Source organism: Aulonocara sp. 'chitande type north' Nkhata Bay, linkage group LG6 (assembly GCF_057382095.1).
Source record: "Aulonocara sp. 'chitande type north' Nkhata Bay isolate Kocher_YH1m ecotype deep benthic linkage group LG6, A_spYH_male_GT1.1, whole genome shotgun sequence".
NCBI classification, from domain to species: domain Eukaryota; kingdom Metazoa; phylum Chordata; class Actinopteri; order Cichliformes; family Cichlidae; genus Aulonocara; species Aulonocara sp. 'chitande type north' Nkhata Bay.
Genome location: NC_141349.1, coordinates 14,516,021 through 14,540,522, shown reverse-complemented (window position 1 = coordinate 14,540,522; position 24,502 = coordinate 14,516,021). Strand labels below are relative to the sequence as shown.

General features: G+C 42.2%; 3 protein-coding genes across 10 annotated transcripts in view; 1 reads left to right on the top strand and 2 right to left on the bottom strand.

The window, feature by feature from the left end:
* The window catches only part of LOC147327467 (noelin-2-like), a 43,094-nt gene extending 32,919 nt beyond the window's left edge, over positions 1-10,175 (bottom strand). Inside the window, exons 1-2 of one of the 7 annotated variants that reach the window (XM_086295114.1) lie at positions 9,914-10,175; positions 9,242-9,526 (exon numbers count right to left, since the gene is read on the bottom strand). In XM_086295114.1, the coding sequence (XP_086151240.1) occupies positions 9,242-9,298 (57 nt within the window). In that variant the 5' untranslated portion in view covers positions 9,299-9,526; positions 9,914-10,175. Of the gene's footprint in view, positions 1-933; positions 1,543-9,241; positions 9,527-9,913 lie in introns of those variants that run through there. The other 6 variants (XM_086295118.1, XM_086295119.1, XM_086295116.1 and 3 more) reach the window with 6 other exon arrangements.
* Positions 4,928-7,438, top strand: LOC147327468 (uncharacterized). Its single transcript, XM_086297547.1, has one exon. The coding sequence runs from the start codon at positions 5,036-5,038 to the stop codon at positions 7,436-7,438; it is 2,403 nt and encodes an 800-aa protein (XP_086153673.1). The 5' UTR covers positions 4,928-5,035.
* A 3,589-nt stretch (positions 10,176-13,764) lies between the features above and the next one.
* The window catches only part of LOC147327466 (uncharacterized), a 48,474-nt gene continuing 37,736 nt past the window's right edge, over positions 13,765-24,502 (bottom strand). Inside the window, exons 51-66 of one of the 2 annotated variants that reach the window (XM_086295111.1) lie at positions 24,077-24,130; positions 23,489-23,542; positions 23,352-23,405; positions 23,080-23,133; positions 22,889-22,996; positions 22,751-22,804; positions 22,430-22,483; positions 22,240-22,347; positions 21,122-21,175; positions 20,976-21,011; positions 20,811-20,864; positions 20,341-20,668; positions 20,090-20,202; positions 19,851-19,919; positions 15,068-15,301; positions 13,765-14,976 (exon numbers count right to left, since the gene is read on the bottom strand). In XM_086295111.1, the coding sequence (XP_086151237.1) occupies positions 14,830-14,976; positions 15,068-15,301; positions 19,851-19,919; positions 20,090-20,202; positions 20,341-20,668; positions 20,811-20,864; positions 20,976-21,011; positions 21,122-21,175; positions 22,240-22,347; positions 22,430-22,483; positions 22,751-22,804; positions 22,889-22,996; positions 23,080-23,133; positions 23,352-23,405; positions 23,489-23,542; positions 24,077-24,130 (1,575 nt within the window). In that variant the 3' untranslated portion in view covers positions 13,765-14,829. The remainder of the gene's footprint in view (positions 14,977-15,067; positions 15,302-19,850; positions 19,920-20,089; positions 20,203-20,340; positions 20,669-20,810; positions 20,865-20,975; positions 21,012-21,121; positions 21,176-22,239; positions 22,348-22,429; positions 22,484-22,750; positions 22,805-22,888; positions 22,997-23,079; positions 23,134-23,351; positions 23,406-23,488; positions 23,543-24,076; positions 24,131-24,502) is intronic. The other variant, XM_086295112.1, reaches the window with a different exon arrangement.

Here is a 24,502-nt window from a genome sequence, read left to right as displayed (position 1 = left end):
GTGTGTGTGTGTGTGTGTGTGTGTGTGTGTGTGTGTGTGGGCACCTGCTTGCATGAGACTACATGCACTTTGCTGAACTTGCAAAGTGCCACCACGCAGCAGATGCGAGGTGCCAGAAAGGTAAATCATGCAAACCCTGAGTGTGCGCACAAACGCACACAAACTGCAATGCACGGACAGGATACGCATACGGGGTGAAGAAACCAGGGTGCGTGCAGTGATCCCCCATGTCTCGGGTTGCCAGGGGGGTTGCTAGGGCAACAAATCACCGGCTGTCCCATTGGGTGAGTCAGCCTTCCCTAGGAGAAATATCACCCCAGTAAGTCTGAGAAAGAGCAATCCTATTACCGGTCTGTGGGTGTAGTGTGTGTGTGTGCAGCAGTGTGTGCATACTGTACATGTGTTCTCTATGACTCATAAAAGCTTATTTATTTATTCATTAGTGCTATTTATTCTTCAGTTGTGCCACCTGCTGTAGTGTATTTTCTAATTGTGCTCTGACTCTGATCTTGTGAGCGCTTTTTTTTCCTCCTCTACCTTCTTTCATGTCTTTTCTGCACCAGTGAACAGATCAAATATCTGCTGCATGCAGGCTAAAATATCCCCGAAGATCTTGATAATTGAATCTGACTTACTTCCCCCGTCATCGTAGATATCTTAGAAGCTGGGGCTTTTTTTCTTCTACAGTGAATAAGCAGACATTTATCTTGGAATAATTACAGATCATGTCACAAAGGAGAGCTTATGTCATTATATTTACTGAAAGTGGATGTTGCTGTGTAGAAAAGAGAAGTATGTAAAGGTGCTGCTGAAAATCACAACTCAAGTGACAACAAAAACGCGTCTCTATCGTTTGATGAAGACGAAGTTCTGGAAGTGCACAGATGCAGCGTGTATGCGTGCGTGTTTAGTCATATGAATATGAATACGTACGCTGACGATCCGTTCATGCGTGCCCTCTGAGGAGATGATGGTTCCATTGAGTCCAACCAGCGACGGTAAGGTCTGGGACATCCAGTTAGTTACCATAGCCATGGTGCTGAGCACCGCTCCAATTTTCAACATGGGAACACTCATCCTGATGCATACACATTCACACACCGCACACACACACACACACACTAACAGAAACTCTGGCCGGCTCTCACACACAGTCCAAACTGTTCACAGCAGTCATTCTAACAAGAGCAGCTGCACAGCATGGTGTTACAGGTTGTGCAGTCGCTCTGTAGTGTTTGTTTAAAAAGAAAAGAAGAGAAAAAATCACGAATGTTCCCTCTGAAGTCTAAGACACTGCCACAGGTTAGTAGATAAATCCAGATGCATCCATGCAAAGACGCATCAAGTCCAAACATCCAGCTCAGGCTGCAGGAGGTGCTCCTGGAAACAGCTGGTCTGAACTGTGCGCGTATGTGTGTGTGCGCGTGTGTGTATGTGTGTGTTTCCTGGACTCCTTCCTTCGTCTGGCAGTGAGGCGTTGTGGCTGAGCCAGCGCTGCTCTCTCATTTATCCGCTAACTCTCTGCCTCTCCCTCCCTCCCGCCTTTCCTCCACCCTCTCTCGCAGACACACTCCTCCATCTCTCTCCCAGACTCTCACCTATTCCTTCCACTTCTTTATCCAAGCGCCACAGTCTCCTCTCAAACCATATTTCATTCAATGAAAAAAAGCACGCCGCAAAAAAAGTGCTAACGAGAAAAAAAAGAATATTCATCTGACACTTATCCCATTCTCTTGCTTTTTTCACCCTTTTATCATTTCCATACCCATTTTCTTCTTCTTTTACCTGACCTTTAATTTTCCCTTTTCATCCTGACTGCAGTCAACACCTTTCTTTTTCCTTTCTGTCCAATGTTGATATTGATTAAATGCAGACGCCTACAGGAATGCACAATGATCTGGACTGACCTCTCCCTTAAGTGTGTGCGTGCGTGTGTGCATTTGTGCTTCATGTAAATCACACACTGATGCAACACTGCCACCACGTGGCCCTCGGTGCCTGCCGACAACCAAACTGTGTAAGAGATTTTACACTGGATTTGATCAAAACTTCAGAGAAAGTACAAGATGTACAGATGCTTTATTTGATCTGGCTCTGCAGCATTTCCATGGCAGCAACAAACTCCAAAAATAAAGTTCAGCCTGTGTGCCACTTCTGTCACTGTGTTTACAACGTTTGCATCCACCTGCTGGGGACTGCAGATTAAAAGGAGTTGGTACAGCACTTATGCACAAAGCCTAACTGTGTCCCAGTTAAATAATATACTTACTGTATACACGATACACTATACTACCTAAGTCTAAGTCTCTATGTGCATTTTGAAGGCTTTTATTCCTGGTACCCACTCTGTCTATCAGCAGCATTTGCAACACTGCTACTCTTCAGACTATTGTTCTGTTATTGATTGTTTTTGCAATGAAGATGAGTTTTTCTGGCTTGATATGTTTTATTTTCCCAGTGGTTTAACTTACAACCACAGTTTGTCTTAATTTTTGTGAAGCGGTGAGCTGTGTTTCTTTAAAAAAATGTTTTCTGGCACTTTTTTAAACCAAATGACTAACTGCCCTAATCACTGGCTTATTTATTTATATGAATGAATAAATGAAAGCCTTGCAGGCCGTAAAAAAATTAAGTGCCATTATTATGCTAACTAGCACAATTAGTAGTTCAAAACAATCCCATTTGTTAGTCTTACACTGAGCCATGACATTTTGTTTCCCTTCTCTTCCCTGTGATTGGCTGTGCTTCACAAACACAAGGTTTGCACAACAGATTGGGGGAGGGGGGTACATTACATATTAGACCATGTCATGTATCATCTATTTAATAACATCTAAGCCAGGATGCAGAAGCACTGTAAGATTTAGTAGCTTGTAGAAAAACCTTAAACCTAACCTTAAAAAAAGCTGTGTGACTTTGTCATAGAAAAAATATTGAAGGAATTTTCAGCCCACTCTTCTTGACAGAGTTAATTCAGTTCACTGGTTTTATGCACATCTCTTTTAAAGTCCACAAAAGTATTTCAGTCAGGTTGAGCTCTGGACTTTGACTGGACCATTGCAATGCCTTGATTCTTTTCTTTTTCAGCCATTAATTTGTAGATTGGGATCATTGTCCTGTTGAATTTCCCAATTTGGGCCAAGCTTGAGCTGTCAGACAGACAGCTGACTCCAGAATACTTTGTTAACAGAGGAGTTCATGTTTGAACGAGTGACTTGTCCCGTGGCTTCAAAATAAGCTCAAATAATCAGCCCTCCACCAACAAAGCTGACAGCTGGTATGATGGGCTTGTGCTGATAATCTGTGTTTGGTTTTCTCCAAACAGCTTCTTCTCAGAAAGAAGAGGCTTTCGTCTGGTAACCCGTCCAGCCAGGCAATACTTGTTCAGTCATTTTTAAACTGTATACTGTTGTGAACTTTAATATTTAACATGCCAACTGAGGCCTGGAAATCTCTTGAATTTTTTGCAGTTTCTCTGAGTACTGACCTTGAGGTAAATTTCCTAGAAGCGTCCACTCTTGGGAAAACTGGCAACTGCCTTGAATGTTTTCCACTTATGAATATTCTTTGTCAGTGTTGAACGATGGACTTCAAATTGCTTGGAAATGTCCCTATAACCTTTCTCAGATCGATGGGCAGCAACATTTGCGTCTTTGTGTTTCCTCACTGGCAGTGTGTTAACACACACCTGAATGCTCCAGACCAGCAAACTGACGAAACATCTGCTTTTATAGAGGCGCTCGCACCCGCTCATGATCAGTTAATCACGTGTATTTGATCAGCAGCGCCTGGCTACTCTTAATTGTTATGGAAGCAGTAAGTGTTCTGCATTTTGGCTGATGTTTATAATAACCCATATAAAGTCTTTTTTCTTTTATTTAATATAACCTGACATATAAAACCTTAAATGTGAAAGACGCTGTACATTTCTTTTTTTAAAGCCTGCATATACATCTTTTTTTTTCTTGCAACAGTGGCTTGAGTTGAGTGTTGTTGTGAGCTGCTGCTAAATGAATCCTTTACCCATGAGACACATTTCACTGTATTTTTTTCTGACCGTATTTAGGACAGCACTTAAGTGGCAATTTTTGATGAAGTCTACAAAATACGGTAATGAATGTAAAGCTTAAAAAAAGAACTAAACACAAACTAAGTATACTGTACTGTAAATTCATCGTGTGTATGAAAATGTAATGCAAGGATCAAACACAATATTGGAATAGTGTCAAATAGGCCTCACGCTAATCACCAGTCAAGAGGAGGATCAAAATCATTGAATGATATACATTTTTAGCAATGGACATTTGCAGTTTGTAATTAGTTGAGACTGTCACGGTCCTGGGTCTCCTGACCCAGCGTTTTTAGTTCTTTGTGATTTTTGTATTATTGTACTTGTGTGTGATTTATTCTATGGCTTCTAGTTTTGATCCCTTGCCCTTCATGTCTCTGTGTCCCCTCTGTTCTGTGTAATTGTGTGTCTTTGCATGTTTGAGTTTCTTGTTTTCTGTCACTCTGCATTGTGCATTATGTTCTCATGGTTGGTTTTTTGTTACTCTCTCTAGTCTAGTCTCTTGTGTTCCCAGCTGAGTATTTCCCTGTGTATTTTGGTTCTTAGACCTCTGCCTTATGGTTTATGTCTCTGTATTTCTTAGTTGCTGTCTCCACTGTGTCAAGTTCGCGTCTCTGTGTGATACTTCCTGTTTTACTTTGATGGTCCGTGTCTCATGTGAATGCGTCCTGCTTTGCTTGTCTCGTCTGTCCTGATTTCTCCCAGCTGTGCCCTCCTTCTGTGTCTCATTCCCCTCGTTACTTCCCAGTGTATTTAAACCCTGTGTTTCTCTGAGTCAGTGTCGCGTCGTCCCTCTTGCTGTGTGGATCTCCCTGTGTGTCGCTCTGTGAGTTTTCCAAGTTCCCAGTTTAGATTAGTTTGTATGTTTTTTCCCTGCCAGCAAATAAAGCTGAGTTTTGAGTTCACCTCCCTGAGTCTGTGAGTCCTGCACTTTGGGTCCAACTCCTGCCTGCCGCACAGCGATTCATGACAGAACGACGCGACCACAAAAAGGATCCAGCGGACTCAATGAGGAGGCGCCGCTTGGCTTTTGATGGGACCCGGTTGGTTCTTGGGGGTCCTCCGTGTAGCCGGTCGTCTTCGTTTGCCACTAACCCGTCTACTCACTTTTCTGTTTCCTCTCCACTGTTGACGCCTGCGACCCGGACCCGAGGAAAGCACCCGAGGCGGCACCGCGAGAAATACTATGAGCCTGCGAGCAACCAGCTCACGCCAGCACAGGCATTTTATAAAATGCTGGGGATTATCATTGTTCCCCCCAGTGCACCCAACATTTCCACACCGCAGCAGGAGCAACTGCAGCCGAGTTTTCCCACATCACCTTCAGCCAGCCCTTCTCCCTCTTCAACAGGGAAGCGGCTGACACCCCGCCAGCATTCACAGCCCCAGCGAGGGCCTGGATTTCTTCCTGTACAGTCGGCTAGGGTGAGTGGTGGAGCTACTCTTTTGGCTCCTGCAGAAATAAAAACTGTTAATTCCGGGCCGGCTTGTTGTGTAAGCGGCACCGGAAATGAAAGAACTGCTTATTTTAAGGACAATTATTCTGGCCCATTGAGCCATTCAAACTGTGTCACTCCTGTTCCTTTCGAGCCTATCCATGAAACTAGGAAGATTGGTGTCTCTGTGCTCAATAACTCAAAGGATCCAAAGACTGTTTTAGACTCAGATGGTTGTGAGCTACAAACTGAAATGAAGGGTCCTGAGGGTTCGGTTAAAAATGAACTGTGTGTTCCCCAGCCCTCAGCTCAGTTAGCCGCCCGGCCTAAAGCCCAGTCGCCGCCTCCACCACCACCATCACTACACCCAGCCATTCAGGCTGCTACTCAGTCAGACATTCAACCCATAGCCCTGCCGTTAATACACTCTGTAGCTGAGCCACTAGCTGCCCGACCCACAGCCACTCCTCCACCCGTTACACCTCCACTACAACCGTCACTGCAGTCTCTAGTGCAGTCTCCAGTGTCCCCAGCGCAGTCTCCAGTGTCCCCAGTGCAGCATCCCTTAGCACAGTCATCCACTCAATCACCAGCTCCACTTTCCCCTCAACTATCACTACCACCTCTAGCTCAGTCTCCTGTGCACTCACCTCTGGTTCATTCTCCTGTGAAGTCATCAACTCCACTGCCTACTCCACTCTCACCACCTCCGTTACAACAGACATCAGTTCAGTCCCCTGTGCCAGTGCAGACACCCTCAGTTCAGTCTCCCGTGCAGTTATCTACTTCACCACCATCAGTAGCTCAGCTCCCACTCTCATCCGCATCTCCAGTAGCTCAGCTCGCACCTGAACCATTGGCCCAGTCCCCGATAGCAATACGGTCTTCTGTTCGGCTTAACATTCAGCCAGGGGTCCCAAACCTCTCTGGCTCTACATCAGCTCCTGCTGGAAGCTCGGATGAGCTCATCCAGGACTCCGCGGCTCCCACGCCGCCATCTACCTCGTCCGCTGGGGGTTCCAGTGAGCCCGGCCAGCACCTCCTCGTCTCCGCTGAAGGGCCCGAGGGGCCCGTTCAGCCTCCTGTCTCCGCTGGAGGGTCCGAGGGGCCCGTTCAGCCACCTGTCTCCGCTGGAGGGCCCGAGGAGCCCGTTCAGCCACCTGTCTCCGCTGGAGGGCCCGAGGAGCCCGTTCAGCCACCTGCCACGTCAGCTGGAGGGCCCGAGGAGCCCGTTCAGCCACCTGCCACGTCAGCTGGAGGGCCCGAGGAGCCCGTTCAGCCACCTGCCACGTCAGCTGGAGGGCCCGAGGAGCCCGTTCAGCCTTCAGCCTCTGCAACCTCGTCTGGTCCGGCCTCCGAGTCTTCGTCCTCGTCTGGTCCGGCCTCAGCCTGTGCTTCGCCTGGTCCGGCCCCCGCATCGCCACCGTCTGGTCCTGCCTCGTCTGGTCCTGCCTCGTCTGGTCCTGCCTCGTCTGGTCCTGCCTCGTCTGGTCCTGTGCCCACCAGGCCATGGCCTGCACGCCTGAGACTGGAGGGCCGCCGCTGCCTTCCGCGCGGTCGGCCCCCTGAACTGCTCCGTTGTCTCCTTCGTCGCCGCCATTGCCTTGCGCACGGCCGGCCTCCTGCACTGTTTCCGCGTCGCCGCCGTTGCCTTGCGCACGGCCGGCCTCCTGCACTGTTTCCGCGTCGCCGCCGTTGCCTTGCGCACGGTCGGCCCCCTGAACTGGTTCCACGTCTCCGCCGTTGCCTTCCGCATGGTCGGCCCCCTGAACTGCTCTGTGTTTGGGTTGTTTTCTTGGGCTCCGGTGTTTGCTGTGCTCTTCTTTTGTTTTCTGTTCCGAGCCCTCCGTCCTGGGCCCCCGCCGCCCGCCCTGGGTTGTTTTCTGTTTGGTTTTGTTTTTCTGTGTTTGGGCTGTCTGGAGCCAGCCCTTGAGGGGGGGGGGGTACTGTCACAGTCCTGGGTCTCCTGACCCAGCGTTTTTAGTTCTTTGTGATTTTTGTATTATTGTACTTGTGTGTGATTTATTCTATGGCTTCTAGTTTTGATCCCTTGCCCTTCATGTCTCTGTGTCCCCTCTGTTCTGTGTAATTGTGTGTCTTTGCATGTTTGAGTTTCTTGTTTTCTGTCACTCTGCATTGTGCATTATGTTCTCATGGTTGGTTTTTTGTTACTCTCTCTAGTCTAGTCTCTTGTGTTCCCAGCTGAGTATTTCCCTGTGTATTTTGGTTCTTAGACCTCTGCCTTATGGTTTATGTCTCTGTATTTCTTAGTTGCTGTCTCCACTGTGTCAAGTTCGCGTCTCTGTGTGATACTTCCTGTTTTACTTTGATGGTCCGTGTCTCATGTGAATGCGTCCTGCTTTGCTTGTCTCGTCTGTCCTGATTTCTCCCAGCTGTGCCCTCCTTCTGTGTCTCATTCCCCTCGTTACTTCCCAGTGTATTTAAACCCTGTGTTTCTCTGAGTCAGTGTCGCGTCGTCCCTCTTGCTGTGTGGATCTCCCTGTGTGTCGCTCTGTGAGTTTTCCAAGTTCCCAGTTTAGATTAGTTTGTATGTTTTTTTTTTTTTGTTGTTTTTTTTTTTTTCCCTGCCAGCAAATAAAGCTGAGTTTTGAGTTCACCTCCCTGAGTCTGTGAGTCCTGCACTTTGGGTCCAACTCCTGCCTGCCGCACAGCGATTCATGACAGAGTCTAATGAAAATAGGATAATACTGACACATCAGGCTGGTGTTTTTGAGCTATAAAAGGCCACCCGTGATGCTAAACAGACTGCAGTGCACAACTAGCAGCCCTGTAACAACTTCAAGAGCTATAGAAGGACATGGCTCTTCCCCGTCTCCTGCCTCGAGCAATTATGTGTCAACAATTTAACTAACCAACACTAAATATTTTATAGCGCCTTTGTTCTCATCAGGAGCAACATACTCGTTGTTTTTTTTCTAGATAAAGAGTCTGCAGAATACACATGGATTATACATAAAATCTCCTTCAGCAAATATTCTAAACATGAATATTTCAATCAGCTGCACTTAAGGTTACACAGTCATGAGGAGGAGGAGGGCAACAACAGAGCCAACATGACAAGTGAGTGGTGTAAAACACCTTCAGGGTGTTTCTGGTCACTGACTCAGGTGGCTGCCTCTCTGCATTTTTACAAACTAATCATCGCCATCTTTTCAGTAGAGTGGAACGACAAAGTTTCTCAGAACAATACAGTACAACAGATCAAAACAAGAAGAAAACTCAAAACTATAATATAATAAAAAAAATAACTCAAACAATGAATATAGATGATCGTGATTTCTCTGAGCATAAAACTTGGCAAAACAAATCTATAAAAATATAATTTTTGGGAGGTCAATTTTGATCTAAACTCCTTTGTCAGCAATATTTACTTTATCTAATATGTTTTAAGATGTGGATCTATATAAAGCATTTTATTTCTTTCAGTCAATTTATTTCATTTTATTTTAGTCCTGTTTTTGTGACTTATAAATATGTTTCCCTTAAAAAAAAATGCATGCTCTAACTGTTAGCATGTAGGCAATATGGCTAAACTATTTTGGGGATGTCCAGCAAATACCAGGAGATATAAAAGACACAAGGTTGGTTAACAAAATGATAAATCAGAGTACATCAATTCTTTCCAAGAACCACTTTAAAGTTTAGAAACTTTTAAATTTTGACTCATTTGACACAAAGGTTGAATGGATAAGTTGGGGACACGGTGTCTCCTTACCTTACATGAGCTGACAGTGACCAGCAGCAGCAACCACAGGGCTTCAGGTGGACTCATGGCTGTCCTTTTCTCTCCCTCTGGTATTCCTGGTCTTGACCCAGCTTTGACACGCACCAGACATGAAAGAAAACTTGGTACTGTACACCTTCCTTGCTTAGCCTTGAGGTTATGACTAATTTGACTAGTCTGGAGTGACTGAATCCCCTCAGGCTGTGGAAGAAGAGCACAGTGCTAGTGTTCTTGCTGTGGAGAGCCACTCAGGAGCTGACTGGAGACAGCAACTGTCTTTGAGGAAGATTAGAGAGGAGGCGTAGGGAAGGAGGAGTTGGTGAAAAGGATGATTATTTGGTGCTTAACACAGCCAGTGAATATACAGTTAATTAGTGAGTGGGTGCACTTGTTAGTAACAGATTGCATGTGAGATTGTACTGCTGATTCTGGTATCATAAACTTACTCCCTGGAACTCAGGAAAACTTTTTCTATTAATTTGGAAAAAGGGGCGTAATTGTACGGAATCTTAGTTTTTAAAAACTCTCAAATTCTCCCAAATTTGGGAGTTTTTAAAAACTCCTAAATGTAATAATAAAAACTGTTCACTGGTAAGGTTGTCAAAATAAAAAAAATCATTACTCAGATAATTTAATAATCGATACTAAAAATTGGTATAATACCAACAGTGCTGTCTTGGCTCCTGCAGTTGATACACGACTTCAGCCCCTCATGACACAGGAATAGTGATTCATCTCATATCGCATGACTATATAAGAGTGATATATAAAAGAGTTTTTTACACTCATAGTTCACAACACTGAACATTTTCTAAAGTTAAGCAAAGCCCTCACTTTCACAAAACTGGAACATTAAACAGTTGCTAATGCTAATCTAGCTGCCGCGCACATTAACGTTAGCCTTTTAACTGCTAGCAGTTTAGCCCTGTGTTAAGCTATGATTAAGGTAGCAGCATGTTAAATCAATATTAGATGTGACTGAACAGCATTTTACAGCATAGTATAAAAGATGGACGTTGTACTGTAACTGTCACGTATGCTGGTGTGGTACAGTAACGTCACCCATTGTTTTCTAATAATAAGTCTAATGACTTGTGATTGACAAGTGTTTACCCAATTAGGGTTTGGGTACATACCACAATTTTAAGAAAACAGACTCAATGTTTTATTCAATAAGAACAAAACTGAGTGACTAAACATATAAACCTAGCAGGAAAGTGTTTACAGAGGCCATGACAGAAAGCCTTTTTCCCATAAACGTCTATGGGACCCCAGGTCTTTTTCAACCACAGCTATCGCCATCTGGTGGCCTTTAGGCAGAATGCAGCCTTTTAGGCACTGATGTATTGGGTTAATTTTTTCCACCTATAAGTTATGTCCATGTGTTATAATGTCTATGGTTTTGAGCATTAGGTTAAAGGCTAGGCTAGCCCCAGTTAACGAACATGATACAAGTCAAGGCAAGCTTTGTCATGTTGGTAAGTAAAATGTTAGCATATATTCTGGTAATTATTCCCAGTACACACCTCAGATGGCTTAAAACAAATAAGATAAAGAGAAAAAAAACTTCCTTTCCTCTGCATTGTTCTCTCTCTGGACACTGACATCTATCTTCAGTACACAAACCGAACAGGAATAAATTACTAACTTGTGCTGGCTGTCTTCCATGTGAACCTGCCACTCTGGCTTTAAACACAATGTAGGTGACTTTCATGTCACACAATCCATATTTCATTGCTGGAAATTAGCTGTTAAATACTCTTGGATGAGCTCGCTGTGTTCACTCGCTTCCCCTCATTAAAGTTTCAGCATGATTGTAATGCAGATTTCAAGACGGCACAGCAGGCAGAGAGAGAGAGTAACAGCAAAGGCCAACTGAAGAAGACATGGGTGGCGAGAGAGAAATATAGTGCACGCATGCTCGGCCTGTAGTATAAACCCAATAACAAATAGTCATACACCTTACGCACAACCTCATTACTCCAGCTGTGTCTGAAATTAAAGACAAACCTGACTTCATGCCAACCAAACAACAGGGCCCAGCCAGAAATTCATGAATCACTTTTCACTCAAATGTTCTGGTTAAAGAAATTATTATTATTATTACTTATTTTTGTATTTTTATTATTTTCAGTGAAAGCTTTTGAATGCTGCTGATGTAAACCCAGCAGTGGCTTTATTTACACCTTCGATATTCTGCACTTTGGAAATGATTCAAAATTTAATTGGGTTTTAAATTCATGTTTAGAGATGACATTTCAAGAATGTTAAGGTCACTGCAATCAAGTTAACGATAGGTTTAACATTTTACACATCAGCCTACACAGTGACCTTTCAAAATAAGGGAGTTCAAACATGTGCTCGTTACACTCACAAAATGTAGTTTTACTATACGTCATGAAGAGCTCCATAAGTATCTCAAGTATTTGGAAAATCGGCTCATTTTTCAGGTCTTTTTTTTCCTGCACTTGTGTTACAATCTTCACTCCTCAGAAGCTGTGTGCAGTGAAGATATGAGCAATGTTGTTTTTGTTTTGTTTTGTGAAAGAACAAGAACGTGATGAAAATGCACAAACAGCCACAAATGCAGCAGCTAACAGGACATCAACTCTTTGTAAAGACAGCATGCTTATATAAAGCAAATTGTGAGAAACTGACCCATGTGAAAGAGCAAAAGCTTGCTTTTAAACAGGTAACAAAAGCAGTGATGAGCAGTCAGGCTTGTAGGATTAATCTCCATTTCTAGCACTACTTTTTTCTCCAGCAGAGTCAGCCTGGCCACATTTTCCTTCCCAGCTTTGCTCTTGGCTTCGTGGTAGTAATTAATCACTATAAGAAAGTGTGTCTTCTGTGGAGCTGTAGCCTTTGGTTTATGTTAATCCGATGCATTGCTTATTCAGTACATCTCAGGCCATGTTGAAGATTAACTAGAAAGTAATATAACGAATACTGTAACAAATAATTATCTGCTGAGAGAAAGTAACTTAATGTATTTTGTAATTTATTATGTGATTCATTCAATTTTCAGAACAAGTACCCCCACACTACCCCAAAATATGGACACTTCCAGAGACATAACTACCTCAGTGTGATCCTCTGTTTCTTCAAATCCCATTTCAAAGTCTTGAGATGATCGTAATTTACTTTTGCCGTCTTGGCCTCTTGGCAGAGCAAAGGGACTGATCTGAAATGGTAATGATCGGATCACAGATAATCCTCCTTTATGAAACTTGGAATAACCCAAATTTTAAAAATGGAAATAGTATGAACAGAAATGGTAAATGGGCTGATTCCTCTATAGCGCTTTTCTACTTTTCCGCTCTATACAACATGCCACATTCACATTCACCAGACACATGCACTGTCTTCTATGCTTTTAAGTGCTTACTTACCATTCACACTCCAATGGATGCATCAGAAAGCATCCATTGGAGTTGGTTAATATTTTGCCCAAGGATATTTGGCATACAGACTAGGGGAGCCAGGGATTGAACCACCAAACTTCCAATCAGCAGATCACCTGCTCTACCTCCTGAGCTACCCCATGAATGAATGGCTGAGCCCATAAACTCACCAGGAAAATGTCAAGTCCAATGGCTGTCTATGATAATAATAATAATAATGGATTGCATTTATATAGCGCTTTTCTGGGCCCTCAAAGTGCTTTACAGTTCTGCTATTCATTCACTCTCACATTCACACACTGGTGGAGGCAAGCTATAGTTGTAGCCACAGCTGCCCTGGGGCAGACTGACAGATGATGACTTCTATCAGACCACACATCTTTTTGTGACAACTGTAGCCTCACCGGTGGCCATTAAAAAGAATGCTCGTTTAAGACACTTCTGCTTTCACCTGAAACAAGGTTCCCCCTTTTTATACTTTTACTTAGAACATGAAGAGTGAATGTTGCAGAAGCAGGTTTCTGTGCAGCTGTGTATGAATGGCATTTTAGTGCATAAATCAATTTTTGTAACATTTTATACTTTCTACCCTTATGGTCAAGATACTTTATTATAGGTGGATTTCATACCAAGAAACTAAGAATGCGCACAACTAGACGTTTAAAGATTGCTGCTCTTGCTAGTCATCACGAGAAATACTAGCCAATTAAGAATTATTCTCATTTTAGTATCACGCAGCAGTTACCTGTTGTGTCAAAGATAGATTATGACGTCCCACCGACCACCAACTGGAGCTCCAGCCCTGACAGCGGCAGCACCTCTCTTTGTGACAGGAAATTGGAAACAATGAAGTGACTGTAAACAATTGTCAGATATGCTAACTACCATAGCTCTGCAGTACTTGAAGATACAAAATAAATAAATAAATAAATAAATTAGATTTTAAAAACTAAAAATAAAGGTTGAATGTTGGTAAAAGAAGGAATTGGTAATCACTTGTAACGTAACACAACCTAGCAGACCACACACAACTAATCTGATATAGTGTGTTCAACATTGTACATGACAGTGTGCATAATTCAGCTAAATTTCAAATGCAATTTGATTATTAAGGAATGTGATTAGCAATTTTATGCAGCTTTTATGTAGCTAATCTTGTTCATTAGTTTTTATTTATTTATTTATTTTCATGTTCTATCTTTTAAATGTGTCCACGAGTGCGATTTAGTTTAAAGGAAATAAAAAATAAGTTACCAATAAGAAACCATCAACATTTGCTGAGACCGACACACCTGCAGGCTCTAAGAACAGTTTCAAACTGACATGTATTATGAAATTGCAGAACTAAAGCTGCTCCTGGAGTTGTCTTTGTTAAGCAAATGTATTCACTAAAAAAAAAAAAAACAAATTTCATCATATTAACTTAAATGTACATTGTGTACTTTTATTAAAATATGTTAATCAGTCACTTCCCCACACATATATGCATAGAAAGATCTCGAGGCAATCACACACCACAGTTTGTTAAGCAGAAAAAAATATTAAACATGGCTTCGCAATGTTGAAAAAAAAGAAAAAAAATGCACTGCCCAGTACCCATTTTTTAAAAATATTTACTCCAGAAGGAGCTCCATTATAGCACCATGATGAATTAAACTCCAATATACATGACATAACAGATTGGCATAATTGAAAAATTACAACAACAACAGATAAAAACAACACAACAAATTGAGGTTTGATGACAATGCTGAAGAACATGGAGAATGAATGTTGCAGAAACATGCTTCTGTGTGACTACATATGGATGAGATTTGAGTGCACAGCTCATTATTTGTAAGAACAGAAGGACACGAATGAAACTGTGAGAGCACCACTTACTCCTTCAAAAAGAAAAGAGGACAAAATGAGTGTCGCTGAGGGGTTTTTAACAATCATTACATGTATGCAGTTCTCTTAATCACAGCATGTAAGCCCACAGTGAGAATGCATGACAGGGCTGTGTGAATGAAGGACAGAGTATGCAAACGAGTGTGTGTACAGAAGAAGGAACACTGTTGTAGGTATATCAACTTATAAATATGTGGTTTTGAATCATTTTTTTTTTTTCTTTTTATCCCTGCATGTAAAAAATGTCCATGGCTCGTTTTCCCTGTAAATTACTCCCTGACTCTGTTAACCGTTGAAACAAACCGGGCCAACTTCGAAACCAAATTTCTGGTTCTTATTTCCAAAATCGGACACAGCTACATCGATGATGGGAAGCGTGTTGGACAGCGGAGAGTCAAATTCCAAAACTGTCCTCTCCTGCCCTGAGCGTGTCTAGAGCAGACAAAGACAATTGAATAAAGTAAATAAATAATAAAATCATTAATTAATAAGTTATCCTCAAAAGCGTGTCTGAGTTCCTCACCCGACACCCGTCGTATAGTGCAGTGATGTAATGTGTGTTCTCGTATGTCAGCTCCTCGCCGTCGCTGCTTCTAAAGCGCAGTGCGTATTCGTGGTTGTACGTGGCGGTGTGCAGCCAAGCAGCAGAGTTAAGGCAGTGGTAGGTGAATATCTGCTTGGCTGTGGCACTTAGCAGCTTCAGGAAGGTCATCTGGACAATGTGGACTGAAACGCCATCTGACCCGGAGTAGGAAAACTGGAGCACCAAGATCACACTGACTCATTAACAACACCATACAAAGTCAAAACAGTGCAGACAAAGCAAATATAACTGCAAACAGTTTTGGGTGTAACACATTACAAAGTAACACATTACTGCAATCACATTACATTTTTCAGTAGCACGGTATGTAAAGCATTGCTATGTTAAATTCGGTAATCACCTTACGGTTGCAAGTATCTTGTTACTTGCGTTACAAAGGTTCTTCGCTTATCTGAATGCTGGGCAAATAGAGAGAAAAAAAATCAAACAAACATGTTGTTTTCCCTAAGGGAGAGACCAGCAAAGACAAAGCTCAATTCCACCCCTAGTATTTGCGATCTTATTCTTTCGGTCACTATCCAAAGCTCATGACCATAGATGAGAGTAGGGTGGCTTCATAAGGCCACCACCTGATGAAGCCAACAGAACCACATCATGTATGAAAAGCAGACAAGATTCTCAGACCACCCGAATAAATGCCTTCTCCCACTTGGCTACACCTAGAAATTCTGTCCATAAAAATTATGAACAGGATCGATGACAAAGGCAAAGAGCAGCCTTGCCGGGAACAAGTCCGATTTACTGCCACCGGCCCTCTCATCCCCAGACTGCTTCCTCTACGGAAGACATGTCAGAGGGATTAAGGAGGTCCTCGAAGTATTCCTTCCACCGCCCGACTATATCCTCAGTCGAAGTCAACAGCGCTCCACCAACGATACACAGTGCAGGTAAAGCACATCTTTCCCCTCCCAAGTTGCCTCACAGTTTGCCAGAATCTCTCCGAGGCAGTCCAAAAGCCTTTTTCCATGGTCTTGCAGAACTCCTCCCAGTTTTTGCTTCAGCCGCTGCCCACTGGCCTGTCAGTAGCTATCGGCTGCCTCCAAAGTCCCACAGGCTAACCAAGCCTGATAGGACTCCTTCAGCCTGATTATTCCCTTTACCTCCAGTGTCCACCATCTAGTTTGGGAGTCACCACCACAACGGGCACCAAACACCCTGAAGCCGCAGCTCAGAGTAGCAGCTTCACCAGTGGAGATGCTAAACATGATCTATTTGGACTCAGTGTCCCCAGTCTCCCTTGGAATGCTGCCATAGCTCTGCTAGAGGTTGGAGATGAAGATCTTGCAGACTAGGTCATTATACAGGGTGGGCCATTCATATGGATACACTGTAATAAAATGGGAATGGACAAAGAAGCCATCTATGTCCACTGTGAGCGACCATCTTTGAACAGAGGCGGGGGTTTACGACACCAACTCTCTGCCATCTATAATCCAGTTTTGAGATCCCTTCCCAGACGCCTTAACGCCCACTCACATCCTGGGCCATCTGACCTCAGGAATTCGCATGATAAGGTGGGGCCAGGTTTCACAATGAACACACCCGAAACTCTGGCTGATTGGGACCCACGCCCAGTTTCCCACCTTGGCTCAGGCGATTAGAGGATCATCAGGGGGTCCTTTTGTCCCTCTGTGGGGGGTCACTCCCACTAGGTTTATATCTGGGACTCTCCACCATTTGACCTTAGAACTGAAGAAGCTTCTCGGATGAGAGGTGAAACGTCTTCAAGCAACTTAAAGAAGTCCAGACGCTTTTCTTTGCAATCTCCTTTGACCGCTGGGCATTTAAGTAGGTTACATTGCTGGTTCTACAAATGTTTGCCCTAGAAGTGTAAATCAGAATATGCACACAAAAACTTGTTAACCAAGCTTCCTAGCCTTAAGGCCCTTTCACATCGGACGCAGCACACGCAGCGCTGTGTTCTGAAACTCATTCGTGTCTATAATGGTTTCCTGCTGCGCCGAGCAAAGTGCAGCACAAGTCAGAGAGACACATGTTTTGAAATGACAAGAAACGGGCACATCTAGTACACGTAGAGTACTAGTTTTACAAACCAACTTTCATACCTCTTAGCTTTTTTAAACTGTTATATTATTTTTAAATTTAAATTTACCACACAACTGTTGTTTAACATTAATCTGAAGTTTTCTTTGAGCTTGTTTTTCCAAGTCTACTACCCTTTGCAGAATTCTGAACTCGTAAAGACAAGAATGGAGCAGCACCTGCGTCCCTCCAGGCCACAGCAGTTCATTTGACGGAGCAGCACACATTCAGATTTTTGCCCTCACCTGAATCCTCCCTCACTAAAACTTAAAAAAACAAAAAGCATTTTAATTTCTCCTCTTTAACAGTCTTAGCTGGGCAGCTTTGGCTGCACAATTATTCTCTGTCTTCACCTGCAGACTTCTTCTTCCTCTTGTTGGAGTTAGCAAGTTTTGCAGAACATGCTGCCTATTCCGCTATTAACCGCTGGACTTTCCTTTTACTTGACATGATAAGTACGAAAGTACCATAATTAGCATAAAAATGTATGTTTATTTTGCAGTTGAACATCAAGGACACAAACCTATTCAAGCTTTATTATTATTATTGTTGTTGTTATTATTATTGTTATTATGATATTATTATTATTATTATTAGCTTTTAATGCAGCCAATTTTCCCATGAGAATAGCCAGCTAAGGTAAACACATGCAGATGTGAATATGGTTGCTATTACAAATACTATGCACCTGTCTGCAATACAGACAGATAAATATTTTATTATTGACAGGGTTGCTGCCCCTTACATCAAACCAGAAAAAACACATGGTCCCCATGGATGTTCATGAGAGGTTAGCTTTGACTTTTAAATAATTTTAAGTTTCAGGATCTTTGCAGTAGAATGCAGCAGCTATAGTCACAAATTGGCTTGCTGCAACACACCAATGATTCTTTAGGTGAGCCAAGCGATTTTAAAGCCAGAGTGTGTTTCCATCCCATCTCTACAGTACCACAGTAGGCGGACAGGATTTCTGGAGAAGTTGGAACTATTTCTTAGCAGGAGTTTAAAGCCATCTGTGTCTTTGTATTCATTTAAAGCTGAAATCTAAAATTGTGGATAACAAAAAACCTCGTCACATATCCCACAGTATTTATTATTTCCCCACTGGCCCATGCAGTCTGCGCAGTCCACTCAGTCAAATATTTTGGGCTGCACGTCTGCAGAGGAGTATTCATCCACCCACACAGATTTATGTACATGATGAAATGTGCGTCACTCTGACGTTTGCATGCAAAAAGCATGAACTGGCCTTTAGTGAGGGAGACAGTTCCTGGTGTACCCATCACTGATACGATTGCTGCCAAAGTCTAAGTCTAAATCAGATGGTTTGGAATTACTCATGAAATCTGTAAAATGCTTAGACCAGATTTACTTGGTTCGACAAATTAACACGATGTTACAATAGCAAAAAAGCAAAGACAAAGATGCAAAATATTACAAACCTTTCTAAACCTTAAATCTGTGGGTAACAGGTGACCTGTACCACTTGTAAAAGTGTTTACAGTCAGATCCAGAGCCTTGATGAAGATACTGTTAATGTGTGTAAATTCACCCCAGATGTTTTTGTGTGTGTCTTTTTCACTCTGTGGCTGCTGGATCAATGTTTTAATACTACATACAGAACATTCAGACATGAATCTAACAGATATTTCAATATGTTAAAAACAACTAAGAAAAAAGAAATGACATGAAAGTCACTCTTTGTGCGAGTGCTTCTGAGTAAAGGCGTCAAAGACTTTTTCACTGTGTACTGATTTCTGTGTAGAAATGTGACTATAAGTGTGATTTACTATAAGTACCTCTGCTCACTGTAAAAAGTAACTTGACTCTCTGTAAAAGAGGTTGCATTATTGAGGCATCATCCACCGACACTCCGCGTTAACTACAGTTCAATTAAGTTCAGCTCTGTTTGATAAAAACAGTGTTACTGAGAGCCAGAAATATGTGGGGCTTGGGTCTAAACATGCAGGGTGAGGACTCTGAGTTAGACAGCCAAAGCTTTGGCACAGGACTCACAGCTTTGAGCCATCTGCCTTACTCATTCTTATAACTAACTTGTTCTCTTTGTTATTTAAAATTAATGTTATTTTAAGTAAATTTACTGGTCCTTACATAGGCATTTTGTACCCTACTTTCTAGCTAACATTCAACAATCCAATCAGTGCATCAAGGTTCAATAATTTGCCCAAGAAAACTTTGGCATGAATACTGGAGGAGCCAGAGATCGAATCACCAACCTTCTAATGAGTAGATAATCTGGTCTAACTCCTAAGCCGGATGAGGTGAAAAAAATAAGACATGCCTTATTTCACTATTAATTTAACTCAATGTGAGGCTACAAACTTTAATAAATCACGTTTAATCATTTAAATCCTATCCTCTCAAAATGTTAAGCTCTGGAAGAGAATCCCAGACAAATATTTATGTGGAGAGGCCAGCTACAAAAACATCCTTCAGTTGCAAACTGACACTGTGTGTCTTTAGTAAATACCAGCAGCAGCTTTTCTTATGCCAAAAGAGGATTTTGTGCTGGCACAGTCTGTTAGTAAATCTGCCCCAAGTGTCTCTAAAATTCAGAGTTTCTTTTAAAGCTTTGCAACTGGCACTCATCCAGATGTGTTAAGCCCAACAAATATGTGCAATAATCATCAAACTATACCTTTTTTCCTTTCCTGAATTGACTGTACCATCTGCCAGGCTTTTCCTCTTTCCAGGATGCTAATTTTACCTAAAAACAGACAAACAAAAGAATCACCTCCAAATTCACACAGTCAGCAAACTGGTGATGACTAAATAGTGTTTACATCATGCAGCTTTTGATACAGCCTCCTGCTTATTTTTAATGTTAATCGTATTGCTCCAAAAAAATAGCACACTGTGTTATTTATGTAAACGAACCGACTGGAACTTCTTGTCGGGGTACAGACACGTCTCTCCCTGTGCGGTGAAGTTACAAAACACCTTGAAGGAGTCTCTATGGCAACCCTGGTTGGGATCTATCCAGTATTCGCCTGGATAGAGAGACAAAGAGAGGACCTCAGGGGGGCCAAGGCCACAGCAGACAGAAGCAGCAGAAAAAATCTACAGATTATCTTGAAATGAGACAGCTGTGCTCAACAGATGGCCAAGAACATAAACTGATGAAGTACCGTTGGGGAGATCTGGGTGGAGAAGCCAAAGCTCTTTGCAGGTGCGGGCGGGGCTGTAGTATGTCCCTTGCGGGGTGCGCAGACCTTCTACTTCGACTTTCATCGAGGATAGAGAGGCAAACACTTCCTCCATGCCTTGGCCCTTCTTTTCGTTTAGCTGGCTGTCCTGCTCCGCCTGATCCCCTTGCATCATTTCCTCCTCTCCCCCACCTATGGCCTCCTCCTCCCCATCCTCTTCATCTTCAAGTGCAGCACCATCCACCCAGGAGTGATTTCTCCTCCTTCTGCCTCGTTGTGGCAGAGGGACCACACCAGCTGCTGGTAGTCCCTGAGACGGAAGTAGATGAAAAGACAGAAAGAAGAATGGATTGAAGTAGACAAAAAAAGAAGAGAAGAGTCCAGATGCACATGGATCAATGGCAAAGTAAACAAAGGTCATACGATTCTTGAATGAACTAAATATTACTCACTGGGAGTCCTGGAGGTCCTGCGGGCCCAGTGTCTCCTCTAGGACCAATTGGACCCTAAATGAGCCACAAAATGATCAGTCTTTCAGTTTCAGTTATGAGTAGTTATGGTGTAATATAACAGCACTGAATAATTCAGTTGTGTGAAATGATGAATCTCAGAGTTACCTGATTTCCTTTAGAGCCCTTCTGCCCAATCACACCCTATGAGAGAAATGAGAGAGCAAAAAAGAGGAAACACGGATGCACTGTTTCAGAAATCTCCATGCTTATGTGTTTATAAGTCATGTAGGAAAATAATCGTGCAAACTCACAGACAGACCCGTAGGACCAGGTGGACCGTGAGGACCTGATGAACCAACTGGACCCTAATATTACACAGTGGGGTGAACATAGTCAGCAGATTCCTTTTACGTGCAGTTAATTATCAGAATAATACTGGAAAGCTTGGGATTAATGCCAAATGATATTTGTTTAAACCGATTAAAAGTATATAGACATTAAAAATAATGATCATGTTGTAGTTAATAAACAGATCAGTGTCCGCAATCATCAGTCATACCAACAATTTATCAAGTGATAAAAAGTGACAGAAATATGTTCTTATGATATTTATGAATTGTTCTTATTGTTAAAGCAAGTTGTTTCTTTGGTTTAGCGCTACACACTTCAAAAGGTGCAGCTTTTACTTTGAAGGTGAACTGTCTCTGTTCACCTTCAACAGGCCGATCCGCGCTAACTCGCTAACGGAGATTTTGCCGCGTTAACGCGGTTGTGGCATTAACGTCATTTTAATGAGATTAACACTGACAGCACTAAATAAAACACTTGTATCTAAGATTTTGTTCAAGGTTGAAAAAGTATACCAAGACACTCTGCCTTAAAATCCTGTCGCTTTAACTACATTTACATAATTATTATGTGGCATTAAACCTTTCATATAGTGTCTAAGTACAGTAAACTTGACTTCATAAGTTAATGTGCCAAACATGTAATTTAATATTTGCTAAATTAGATATTACTGCCATTAAATTAAAATGATGTGATACTTTTATAAGTGGTTATAGTAATTATTATCACTATTATCATAAATAATAACATTTTGTAATTTTATCCCATTGGAAGGTGGTTGCTAGGTAACATCATGACATTATAATATCTGAAATAGATAAGAACCTTCAGGGACTAAATATGCATTTTCTTTACATTTATATAACTGGACAAATTTCAGTTCTTTACTCACTCTATCAAAAACAGATACTAAACCATTGTTTATAGCAAACTTTATACTTTGCATATCATCATAAAGCTAAAACTGTGACAGCAGCATCTAGATGTCTCCATGATTTGATACTGGACTTTCATGATACACCTCTACACATCTTGTGTTATTTGCTTGCTTGGAGAGTGTGTTCAAGCATTTTTTAAGCACCTCATCTCCCTTTGGACCCAGTAATCCCTGGTTTCCTGGTAGTCCTCTGTCACCCTTCTCTCCAATGTCTCCTGGTGGCCCTATCAGACCTATTACACCACCATGACCCTACAAAGATATCAGAGATGAGGTCAAAGAAAAGTCCCAGTAAAGGATAACTTGAATATTTGTGAGTACAGTATGAACACACCTTGTCTCCCTTCTTGCCGGGGTCTCCCTTCAGTCCTGTTATACCCGGTGGACCCTGAGGAGATGAAATGATGAGTCAATTCAATCCACTTCAATTTTATTTATATAGCGCAAATCACAACAACAGTTGCCTCTAGGTGTTTTATATTGCAATGTAATGTTAACCTTTATAGTTCGGTTTTATGTGCTACACACACGTATTTTTTCTTTTAAATTATCTTTAGAATAATATGCAAAAACATCAAACTGTGGTTTTAATGCAAGATGGAAGCGTGATTTTGTTGAAAACTTCTCAGATTTGCTATTTGATGGGTTATCTTACCATGGGACCTGGTGGTCCTGTCTGGCCTGGTGGTCCATTTAAACCCTGCTCACCCTGAAAGAAGACAAAGAAATGATTGAAACATCATGTATTCCGTGCTTTACTCACTCCTTCTGTGCTTTTCCTAAATTAACTCACTGCAGGCCCGGGGATCCCTCTCAGACCCTGGGGACCAGGCTTGCCAGGATGCCCCTGGGCTCCCACAGGGCCTGTCTTCCCAATGGGACCTTCCAATCCCAGAGCACCCTGCAGTGACAGAGAGCAAGTCAGCTTTCAGGCACTGCCAGTATTTAGAAGTTATTATTGAAAGACTTGTTTCAAACTCTCACCTTCGCTCCTTTCAGGCCTGCTTTTCCTTCCTTTCCTGGTTTCCCCATGTGGCCCTGAAGAACAACATTTTAAAACATTTTAACCTGAATCTGTCATAAGGGTGCAGTCATGCACAAACACACACACACATACGCACAGTGAGAATGCATTAAGCAAAAATACTCCCAACCTCTGCCCAACAGCAGAAGTTTTAATCTTCAGATTTAACAGTAAATAGAAAATGAGGTTTCTGCATGCAGACAAAAGAACATCATAAGAAAAACAGACAGACCCTTCGCCCTGGAGGCCCAGGTGGTCCAGGTTCCCCGGGTGCCCCTGGGGGTCCCTGGTACATTTAAAGAAAAAGGTTAGCTGGTCGGTCATTATGTTGCGTTTTCTTTTGTGTTCATACAGCAGTCTACAGCTTACAAGGTTTCCAGGGTCTCCTGTGTCTCCTTTAGATCCAGAGAGGCCATCAACACCCTGATGGGGGAACAAAGATTGTGGGCAGAGGAACACATAACAGCTTTAAAAGCAATAAAATGGGAAAAAAATAAGAAAAAAACTAGCCTGGTAGATGTCTGACTGAGAAAACAACAACTACAAAGATGTTACATAATGAGGATTTTATGTACTTTAGTTTCCAGTGGAAATATAAGAGCTCACGAGGAGCTTTGTTTCTCCACAGATCATCTAAAATATATGTTTGCCTGGTGTTTTCAAATTTAGCTCGGATGTAATTTCAAAGTTTGGTTTATTCCACATCTCCCTCTCTATGGGTCCTCATATATTTTTAACATTTTAGTTTGAATTCATTCAAATTCCAGGAAACTGCAAGTGCAATGCAACCGACAAAGATGAAACATTGAAGTCCTTTAAAAAAATAATGACTTTTTATCCTAGAAAGCTCTTTTTTGGTGAGTCTTTGTTCTGTAAAGTGGATGCATCAAACAGAATGAGGATGATAGATCAAACAGAAGAGAAGGAAGAAGAAGAAAACAAAGAGCAGACACTCACGTTGGGTCCAGCTTCTCCCTGCTGTCCAAGGTCCCCAGTCAGACCTATAGGACCCTGCGGAGAGTGAAGGAGAAGCGCTACTACACCAACATGTTGTACATCATAGAGTGTATTTCATAAATGATTGAAACAGTGCATTCGCTACAAAGTATACAACACTTTTAAGTTTTAAAGTGAGATTATTTCTCTTTCTAATCATGTTCTTTATGAAATACTCCTTGAAATGTTCCGTAACATAATTTTTCTTGCTTAATTGGACTTTACTTTGATTTTCTGACTGTTTATATATTATGGAAATTAAATACAGCACTGCGTTGTGAAGCTTCTGTCTCTAAAGTCTTAAGCTAGTAGTAAAGTCTTTAGCTAATTGCTAAATGCTTTTTTTGCTAGCCTTATTTTTATAGTTCTTTCTGAGGCCCATATTCA

Bases quoted from the DNA above. Each gene is read 5' to 3' on its own strand.
- LOC147327468 (XM_086297547.1), top strand. From the start codon at position 5,036: ATGACAGAACGACGCGACCACAAAAAGGATCCAGCGGACTCAATGAGG.